General features: G+C 43.4%; 1 protein-coding gene across 1 annotated transcript in view; it reads right to left on the bottom strand.

The window, feature by feature from the left end:
- Positions 1 to 457: 457 nt before the first annotated feature.
- xxylt1 (xyloside xylosyltransferase 1) overlaps positions 458 to 11,448 on the bottom strand; it is a 175,292-nt gene continuing 164,301 nt past the window's right edge. The window contains exon 4 of the mRNA XM_063044860.1: positions 458 to 1,341. Within this exon, the coding sequence (XP_062900930.1) occupies positions 945 to 1,341 (397 nt within the window). The 3' untranslated portion in view covers positions 458 to 944. The remainder of the gene's footprint in view (positions 1,342 to 11,448) is intronic.

Genomic DNA, 11,448 nt, shown 5'->3' with positions numbered 1-11,448 from the left:
CATAAATGCTGTCAAGAACATTCAGATCCTTCCTTGTTTAAAGTTTCAGACATGGTGCAAAGTTCAAAACCAGCTGCCAGCAAGAAAAGACATTTCTTGCAGGATATGGAATAATATTACATCTAATAAAAGTCAATGAGAGACAGAGCTCTAAAATATATTTGCATGAATGACACCATAGGGAACAAGCATTGGGAAGTAGTGGAGGCTTTCCAAGGATTCCCCTTGGTCAAGCCTTTAAAGTTAAAACAACAGTAGACAAACAAAATATCAACATAAAAATGAAAACAACAGGAATCTGCAGATGCTGGAAATTCAAGCAACACACATAAAAGTTGCTGGTGAACGCAGCAGGCCAGGCAGCATCTCTAGGAAGAGGTGCTCTAGTCCTGACGAAGGGTCTCGGCCTGAAACGTCGACTGCACCTCTTCCTAGAGATGCTGCCTGGCCTGCTGCGTTCACCAGCAACTTTTATGTGTGTAACATAAAAATGAAAATTGCTTGGAAATACTCGGTAGAAAAGGCAGCCTCTGTGGGAACAGGCAAAGAATGATTATTAAGATGTTGCCTGACCTGCTGAGTATATCCAGAATATTCTGTTTCTACTTCAGATTTCCACCATTTCAGATTAATACCTTACAAATAAAATATTGACTTGTATATAAAAGTTATAGGCATGTCTATTCTGAATACAGCGACAAGTTTAATGACAATGTAGGTATTCTAGGATGTATTATATTTCAATCATGTAGTTTTTCCTCACTCTAGATTAATTATTTTGATGGTTGTCATTCACTGCATGGCAGAGATCAGAAGACAAAACAAATCTGAACTAAAAACAGAAGTTTCAAAATGAAAGAACAGTTTTATAAAATGAACATATTTTTCCAGCAAAAGGAATGTGCCTTTTGAACCATTGGTATACAAACTCAAAAATAGTTCATTTAATTATCTGGGATTGGAGTATTACAGTTTCCATGGTATATTTTCACTTTTCCATCACATTTGAAGTACAGGTCAAAGACATCAGCATATCCATGGTCCCGCCACCAGGTACAGAGCTGTCTGTTGTTCGTGCAGTCCAGAATGTGAAAGAGTTCTGCATGCTCCATTCCAATCAATGTGAAGAAGTCCTGGTCGCCTAGATGGCCCTTAAAATGATACTTTTCTGCAAGTTTTCTTACCTTCACTGCATCCAAAAGCTGATTGTAAAGATCTGACTGACTCATGGCTTCTAGATTTAAGAGCATGACTCCACTATTGAAACCAGGGAGACCATCTGGCGGAGGATCACCGACTTTAGTTCTGGGGTTTTCTTGGCGGTACTGCCAGAAGGTGTGCCTTGAGAGAAGAGCAAAATAGATTAATTGAATCAATAGCTTCTCTCATGTTTATGTGGTCTCTAAGTAACAACATCAAGAATAACCCTTGATAAAAACATAGGTCCAAATTCTCCCTCGACAGTGAAGATCCATAAAAATTGTACCATTTCAGTGTTGCTCTTAGCATTCGTTCCTTAAGACCACAAGACATAGGAGCCGAATTAGGCCATTCAGCCCATTTAGTCTGTTCCACCATCCCATCATGGCTGCTTTATTGTCCCTCTCAACCCCACTCTCTGGCCTTCTACTTAGCCATAGTTTAAGAACCCCAGCCTTACAACAAGTCATAATCGGGATATAATCAGGAAATGCATTAACACTTTTAAAAATATAACTGAGCAATAGGTTAATGTCCCTAATTGCATGACTGGATAGCTAATTAGCACCAGAATGCATCGTCATTGCTACAGGTTATAGTGGAGAAAGATAAACGATATAATAGAGGGCAGATCTACAATCATACCCCCATTGTAACAATGGCAGGAATTGAAAAATGCCCAATTAGCTGCAATTGCTTTCCAATGTCCTGAGGACAAGAAAGGCTGGTATATAAAAGTCCAAGACCAAGCCAAAGCACAGACTTGGCCATGGCTTTACAGAACATGTGTGGTCTGCCTGCAACGGCCATCCTGAGCACTGGTTGCAGACCATGTCAACTCCTCTTCTGTTTCCCACTTCCTTAATGGTTTGTCCGTCATTGGTCTTCTCGACTGCTGGGATGAAGCCCAAGGCAAACTGGACAAACAACACTATTTATATTCTATCCAGGTAGTCTACAATCTACTGGGATGAATAATGAGTCTTCTAGTTATAGGTCCTCACATTTTTGTCTCCCTTTTCCTCAGTACTCCACTTACCATACATCTATCTTTTCCCATTTGTCTTCCTGGCTCCTTCCATTCACAGCCTGTGTCACACCACCAATCCCATTTTCCCCCACTTCCCCATCTGGTTTCAACCGTCATTTACTTCTTCGTTCTCCTGTAATGGTTACCACACTTAGCACTTCCACTTATCTGAATCTAGCTCTGTTAGAGTTGTGCGCTCTTGTTTATCTCCCTCCCACAGCCGACTCCCATCTTCAAACTCCCTTCCTTTACCTGCCATGGGGGAACCTCCCAGTATGAAAGAGGTCCACGATGCTATCAGTAGCCTGAAAAGCAATAAAGCTACTCGTCCTGACAGGATCCCAGTAGAGATCCTCAAGGAAGCTGAACTAGCACACCTGTACTACATAAATGCCTTGCTCCTGCAGGTCTGGGAAAAGGAGCAACAGCCCTGATAACTCAGGGATGCTGTAATAGTGACCATATTCAAAACAGGTGACAAGGCAGATTGTGGCAATTACAGAGGCATCTCCCTCCTGCCAACAGGCAAATGCTTGTGCTCCATCCACAATCTGAGGTACTCCCTGGATCACAGTGTCGGTTCCATCCATCCAGAGGTACCACAGACATGATCTTCACAGAATGCCAATTACTGGAAAAATGCTGTGAACATAAGCAATTCTTACACTTGGCTTTCATAGATTTGACAAAGGCATCTGATACAGTCAACCACCACACTCTCTGGTGTATACTATCAAGACATAACTGCCCGGACAAGTACTTACAAATACTGATGGCATGTCAGCTACAGTACTCAGCAATTGTGGGGTTTAATCAAAACCCTTCACTGTCAAGACTGGAGTCAAGCAATATCATTGCACCCACCCTATCTGTCATCTTTATTACTGCCATTCTTCACCTCATTGGCCAAGAACTGCCACAGGGAATCCCAGTTGTGTATAGAATGGACAACAGGCTTTTCAACCTCAGCTGGTTCAAGGCCAAGAACCAGGTCAGCACCACCACTATTGTGGACCTTCAGTATGCAGATGGCAATGCCATCACAGTACACTCTGAAAAAGGCCTCCAATGTATCCTTAATGCCTTTGCCAAGGCACACAGAGCCCTGGGTCTAGCTTTGGATATAAAAAAGACATAGGTCCTATATCAGCCACCACCCCAACCATCCATTTAGCCAGCCCTCCGTAAAAGTTGACAATATCACCCTTGAAAATGTAGACCACTTCCCCTACCTTAACAGCACTCTCTCCTCAAAAGCAGATATTCATTGACTCAGAGATCAACCACTGCCTGAGTAGTGTTAACTGAGCCTATACAAGATTAAGGAAAAGAGTCTTTGAAGACTGTGACCTTCAGGTCCAAACAAAACTTTTGCAGTCTATCGGGTAGTTGTCCTTCCTATGGTACTGTATGGAACTGAATCATGGACCACCTACAGTAGACATGTGAAAGCCCTGGAAAAATACACCCTATCCTCGTTATATGCGTCTTCAGACTATGCGGATTCACAGTTATGCGAGGGACCGATTTCTACCAATGTCTCGTTATATGCGTCCAAAACTCACAGTTATGCGAGGAGCACTGCTTTCCCGCCAATACAAGTCACGTGTGCACACCTCACAGTCTCACTGTTGGGACGAGAAGCACCGCTTCCCGCCAATGCAAGTCAGGTGCACGCGCCTCACAATCTCTCTCCCACCACTCTCGCATTGGTCTTGGCAAGGTGTGGATGCGCGATCTAAAACTTCTGTTGGTTTTACCTACGGTGCAGTGATTTTGCACTTGGAATATTTAACTATGCCTCCTAAGCATCCAACGTCATGTCTTGGGCTGTCAGCCGAGCAGCAGAGAACCACTTTAACACTTGAAAAAAAGTTGGAAATTATAAACAGTGCGGCATCAGCTGAAGGTAACACAGCTCTGGGACGCTACTGCTGGGACAGAATCTTGCCTTTAAAGTTCTTTTGTTGCTTGATAATGTACCAGCCCATCCTAAACATTTGGACAGCATTCATCCTAACATAACAGTGCGTTTCCTGCCGCTTAACACAACATTACTGACTCAACCACTCGAACAAGGTGTGATCCACATTCAAGGCATATTTTTTTTTACCGCGAACTATCTCTTAGATGCTGCAAGCAACAGACGATTTTGAAAATCCCGGGAGTTTACCAACGGCAATGGAATGGTGGAAGTCGGAACACTTGGCACAAATGGCAATGGACATGGACCCACGTTTAGAATCAGCATTTCAGTCGTTCCCTGCCATCAACCCTTCTTCCCTACAAGCAAATTTAAAACAAAATGCTGCCAAGTAAACAACCCTCACCACTTTATTCAAATCGGTAACACCTTCTGCTGCCGGCAGTTCTAAGAGTTCTGTGAGTCTTCCTTCACCCCTTGCTGTGCTTGATATGATCCTGATGACCACAACCATCCACCTCATCCATGTAAAGCTGTCCGACACCACAACAACCACTTACCTCCCGGAGCAAACACACCTGCCACTGTTGGTGAGTACTGTACACCCCAGGATGTTAACTTTCTATAATTTATTACATTGAATATTACCTTAAATTGATGAAATATAATACAAATGTTGTCTTGTAGTACTTCTTTTGTGTCGTATTGGTATGAAAATGTGAATAAATTACAGATAAAACATATTTAGGAATGCATCCCTATTTTCTCCATTTAAATAATTATTCACATTATGCAATTTCACATTATGCGTCAGCTTCGAGGAATGTATCCCCTGCATATAACGAGGATAGGGTGTACTACCAACAAAACTTATGAAAGATTTTGAGTATCATCTGGAGGGATAGACACACTAAGAGCAATGTACTGGAAGAGGCCAACATGAACAGCATTTCCACCACGATAAAGCAACACCAACTCTGATGTCATTCCAATGTCTAACTCATGTCACCCCAAACGGATCTTTTACTCCCAGCTGAGGGAAGGTCAGCAAGGCCTGGTGGGCAAAGGAATGCTTTAAAGATGACATCAAAATTAACCTGAAGAAATTGAACTTTACATCTAAAAACTGGGAAGACATTGCAGACAGCAGATGCACCTGGAAGAAATCTGATCAAGAAGGACCTGCGTTACACGAGCGTGATCTCCGCTGTGCTGCAGAGAGCAAGCAGGAGCCGCGAAAGGAAAGAAAGAACAACCAAAATCCCACCCACTAATCACAGCCACCACTTAGTCGTGTCCACACTGCTCCAGAATATGTGATCCTGGACTGGCCTCTACAACTGCCCGAGGACCCACCAATAGACAACCCCCAAGGAGAACATCGTACACGACTTGAATGATCGCACTACTACTGCCACCACCATAATCTTTCTCCATCAGTCCACGAATCTCCTTGGTATCCATCCTTGTTAATCCCCCTTTCCTCTCTCTGCTGGTCATCTCACCTCTGCACTCAGTTCTGATGTAGGGTTTCAAAACAACGCTGATTTCTTTCCTCCCACTGATGTTGTCTGATCCAGTGATCTTCTCCTGCAGATTGTATTTTGCTCCACATTCCATCACTTACAGTGCCTTGTGTTTCCACTGACATACAGTACAGTTTTGCTTACAGAGTCAGAGTCTTACCACATAGAAATAGGCCCTTCAGCGCAACTCATCCATATCAGTGCAACTCATCCATATTATCCAGAGACAGTCGCATCTGTCTGTGTTCGGATGGGATGCATCCCAGGGTGCTGAGGGGATTGGCGGAGGTTATAATAGACACGTTGGTAATCATTTACCAAAACTCTAGACTCTGGGCAGGTTCCGGCAGATTGGAAGACAGCAAATGTCACGCCACTTTTTGAAAAAGGATGCAGGCAAAAGACGGGCAACTATAGGCCAGTTAGCTTAACATCTGTACTCGGGGAAAATCCTTGGAGCTGTCATTAAGGAAGAAATAGTGAAACATTGAGAAAGGAGTGGTTCCATTAGACCGACAGAGCATGGATTCAGAAAGGGCAGGTCCTGTTTGACAAACTTACTGGAGTTCTTTGAGGACATAATGAATGCAGTGGATAAAGGGGAACAGGTAGATGTCGTATACTTGGATTTCCAGAAAGCGTTCGATAAGGTGCCACACAAGATACTTATAAATAAGATACAGATGCATGGAGTCGAAAGAAGTGTATTGGCATGGATAATGGGTTGGTTAACCGACAGAAGGAAGAGAGTTGGTATAAATGGGTGTTTCCCTGGTTGGCAGTCAGTGGTGAGTGAGGTGCCGCTGGGGTTGGTGCTGGGACCATTTACACTGACGATTTGGAAGAGGGGACTGAGTGTAGCATAGCAAAGTTTGCTGATGACACTAAACTGAGTAAATTGCACAGAGGATGTGGAGAGTCTGCAGAGGGATATAGATAGGCTGAGTGAGTGGGCCAAGGTCTGGCAGATGGAATACAACGTTGGTAAATGCGAGATCATCCACTTTGGAAGGAATAATAGAAGAGCAGATTATTATTTAAATGGTGAGATTGCAGCATGCAGTTGTGCAGAGGGACTTGGGAGTGCTTGTTCATGAATCGCCAAAAGTTGGCTTGCAGGTACAACAGGTTATTCAGAAGGCAAATGGAATGTTGGCCTTCATTGCTAGAGGGATTGAATTCAAGAACAGGGAGGTCATGCTGCAACTATACAGGGTACTGGTGAGGCCACACCTGGAGTACTGTGTGCAGTTCTGGTCTCCATACTTGAGGAAGGATATACTGGCTTTGGAGGCAGTGCAGAGGAGGTTCACCAGGTTGACTCCAGAGATGAAGGGGTTAACCTAAGAGGAGAGATTCAGTCGCCTAGGACTATACTCTTTGGAGTTCAGAAGAATGAGGGGGGATCATATAGAAACACACAAAATTTTGAAAGGGATAGATAAGATAAAAGTAGGAAGGTTGTTTCCATTGGTAGGTGAGACTAGAACTAGGGGACATTGCCTCAAGATTCAGGGGAGAAGATTTAGGACAGAGATGAGGAGAAACTATTTTTCCCAGAGAGTGGGGAATCTGTGGAATTCCAGGGAAGTAGTTGAGGCTTCTTCACTAAATATATTTAAGATACACTTAGATAGATTTTTACGTAGTAGGGGAATTAAGGGTTATGGAGAAAAGGCAGGTAGATGGAGCTGAGTTTACGGACAGATCAGCCAGGATCTTATTGAATGGCGAGGCAGGCTCAATGGGCCAGATAGCCTACTCCTGCTCCTATTTCTTATGTTCTTCTGTTCAGTCCAAAACCCTCTAAATCTCTCTTCTCCATGCATTTGTCTGGATGGCTTTTACATCACCAATGATTTTGCCGTATCTTACAAACCTCCTGCAGTTCTTGAAAGAGGGAACTCAAGGGATTAATGAAAATAAGAGTACATATTCATGTGGACTTTAGTAAGGTCTCAGAAAAGATCCCACATGTTAGGATTATCTGAAGGATTGATTGAATGGAATTCAGGGTGGCTAGTGAGGTGCTAATCAGTACTAATCAACAATTTTGAAAATCTGGCCTCCATACCTCTCTCTGAAACTGGATTCTTAACTTTCCCGCTGGGACACCACAGTCAGTACAGATTGGTGATAACATCTCCTCTTTGCTAACAATCAATACAGGTGCACCTCTAGGATGTGTGCTTAGCACACTGCTCTACTCTCTCTACACTCATGACTGTGTGGCTAGGCACAGCTCAAATGCCATCTATAAATTTAATGATGACACCACTGTTGTTGGCAGAATCTCAGATGGTGACGAGGAGACGAAGAGAAGCAAGATAGATCGGCTGATTGAGTGCCATCACAACAACAACTTTGCATGGAATGTCAGCAAGACCAATCAGATGATCAGAAAGGGGAAGTTGGGAGAATACACAGCAGGCCTCAATGAGGGGATCAAAAGTGGAAAGGCTGAGCAACTTCAAGACCACCACACTGATGCAGTTATGGCCAAGGCATACAGCTGACCATACTTCATTAGGAGTTTGAGGAGATTTAGTACGTCACCAAAGACTCCAGCAGATGTCAACAGATGTATGGTGCAGAGCATTCTGACTGGTTGTATCACCGTCAGGAATGGAGGCATCAATGCACAGGATCGTAAGGGGCTTCAGATGATTGTTGATTTAGTCACTCCATGACAGGCTCAACCCTCCCCAGCATTAATGCCATCTTCCAAAGGTGGAGCATCAAGAATATGAAATCGAACATTAAGGATGCTTGCCTTCTGGGACATGCCCTCTTTTCATTACTACCATCAGAGAGGAAGGTACAGGAGCCTGAAGACCCACACTCAACATTTTAGGAAGAGCTTTGTCCTCTCTGCCGTCAGATTTCTGAATGGTCCATGAACTCATGAACACTACCTTGCTATTTCTCTTATGTACAATTCATTTTTGATGCAATGCATAGTAAATTGTCATGCCAGTATTGTACCTGCTGCTACAAATAACAACTTTTATGACATACCTCAGTGACAATAAACCTGACTTTGATTCAGAGGTGGATTCACAGTTGGAACAATAATAAGAAGCAGAGGCGGACGGTGGAAAGCCAATTCTCTGACTGGAGGCCTGCGACTAGTGGGGGGCCACAGAGATTAGTGTTGGGATCACTGTTAGATATTATCTATGTAAATGACCTGAATAAGAATGTACAAGTCACGAGCAGCAAGTTTGCTGAAGCTACTAAATTAGGGGCTCCTGTTGACAGTGAAGCAGGTTACAATAAATTGCAGCCCAAGTCTTGATCAGTTAGGGAGTGGACTGAGGAATGGCAGATGGATTTCAACTTAGATAAGCATGAGGAGACTATTTTGGACGTTCAAACCAGGGTAGTATTTGTACAGTGACAGTCAGAGCACTGACAAGTGTGACAGAACAGAGGGACCTTGGAGAACAAGTACACAGTTCACTCAAAGCAACCAAGCCAGCAGACAAGGTGAAGGAGGTGAGTAGCATGCTGCCCTTTAGCAGTCAGGGCATTGAGCTTGGAACCACTGACATTACGGTTCAGTTATATAAGCCATTGTTGAGATCACACTTGGGGTGCTGTGCACAGTTTTGGTCACCCTGTTATACGAAAGACATTTTCAAGCTGGAGAGAGTACAAGACTCTCCAAGACCGGAGGGAGAGATTGACCACACCATATTACAGTTGGCCCTCCTTATCCATAGGGGATTGGTTCCCAGACCCCCACCTCCTCCCCCCCAACCCCTGCCGCCGCAGATACCAAAAAACACAGATGCTCAAGTTCCTTATTTAACCTGTCTCAGTGCAGTGGACTTTAGGACCCAGTGGAGCTCTGAATCTGCAGTGTTTCTGTTCACGAAAATAATCACGATCATGATTGAAAATAAAGTGGAAATAATAAAGCGACTGGAAAGAGGTGAAACGCCATCGGTCATTGGAAAAGCATTAGGCTACGGTCAGTCAACGATCGGAACAATTTTAAAAGATAAAGTGCGAAAGGCCCTGCCCCGGTGAAAGCTACAATTATTACTAAGCAACGCAGAGGTTTAATTATTGAAATACATGCATTTCTTAAGTGTCTTATATGCATAGAAAGGTAAAATATATATTATATACTAAGACAAACGTTTGACTAACTGACGCTAAATAATACTGGATGTACCTGTTCCGACTTACTTAGTAAGAGAACTTCTGGGTTTTTTTTGATCCCGATCTGTGGTAACCTACGCACACCCTCCCGTATAGTTTAAATCATCTCTAGATTACTTATAATACCTAATGCAATGTAAATGCTATGTAAATAGTTGTTATACTGTATTGTTTAGGGAATAATGACAAGAAAAAAAAGTCTGTTCATGCTCAAACAACAAGTGCTGGAGAGAGAACTTCTGGGTTTTCCCGATCCACGTTGGTTGAATCCACGCATGCGGAACCCGCGGATAAGGAGGGCCGACTGTATTTTTTTCCCTGGATTGCAGGAAAGTGAGGGATGACCTCACAGAGGTTTATAAAATCATGAAGGGTATGGATAAGGTGGACGGTCACAGTCTTTTCCCAGGGTTGGGGAGTCCAAAACTAGAGGGCACAGGCACAAAATAAAAGGAGCAAAATTCAAAAGCGACCTGAGAGATAACTTCTTTACATAGAAGGTACAGCGCATCTGGAATAAGGTGCTAGATGAAGTGGCGAGGTGGGTACAATTACAAGGTTAATGGAAGGGAAGGGCTTAGAAGTTTATGGGCCGAATGCAGGCAACTGGGACTAGAAGGGAGGATGCTGTGGTAGATATGGACCAGCTGGGTAGGAGAGACTATTTCTATGCAGTACTAATCCATGACTTGATACGTTGTTAATGTACCTGCCTCAGCCACTATTTCAGGCACTTCATTCCAAACGCACACTACCATTTGTGTGAAGAAGCTGTCCCAGATGTCTGTTTTAAATCTCTCACCCCTGATCTGAAAAACCGGGCCTTCATGCTTTTCATACTTCCTCGCAGGGCTTTTGCCCTATCTATGCCTGTCGTGATGTCATATATTTCCATCAGGTCATACCTAAATCTCCTGCGTTCCACCTCAAGGCAAGCTTTCTTTCAACTCTGTGGGTGAATCAAGTCTCAAAAACCTATGAAGGGGCGTTTATCATTTCTCAACTCAACAGGCCCATTTTATCAAATTGGTCAATTGGGATATTATCACAGAGACACAAGAGATACTGCATGTGCTGGAAATCTTGAGCAACACACACATGAAATGCTGGAGGAACTCAGCAGATCAGGCAGCATCTTTGGAGGGAAATGAATGGTCGATGTTTTGGGCTAAGACCTTTCTTCAAGACTGGAGAGAAAGGGTGCAGAAACCAGAATGGAAAACTACATGTGCTCACTACATTATACTGATAGAATAAACCTTTAATAAACTACAAATAGCATGGCTAGATCTTACAAGGTGTTGCACTTGGAGTGAGAATGAGATCGCAATCAAGGAGCACAAGCTTTGGGACCAGGCAAGGCAAACGTGCTTCTGGATGAAGGGTGCACACTAGCATTGAAGCTCAAAGAAAAACACAACTGTAACGACTTACTTTCCTTGTGAGGTATGAATGTGCAACATGCCAGCCCCTGCATTTGGACATGTGACAAGAGACAGGGTCTCAAAGCTCAAGCAAAGGTTGAGTATGTGCGCTGTGTGAAGATCTTATTTCAATTACTGATGTTCAATATACGCTAACTGGTAGCTTTTCATATT

The sequence above is a fragment of the Mobula hypostoma genome, chromosome 4, assembly GCF_963921235.1.
Source record: "Mobula hypostoma chromosome 4, sMobHyp1.1, whole genome shotgun sequence".
Taxonomy (NCBI): domain Eukaryota; kingdom Metazoa; phylum Chordata; class Chondrichthyes; order Myliobatiformes; family Myliobatidae; genus Mobula; species Mobula hypostoma.
Note: the sequence above shows the minus strand (reverse complement) of the source record. Positions and strands in the feature narration are given on the sequence as shown.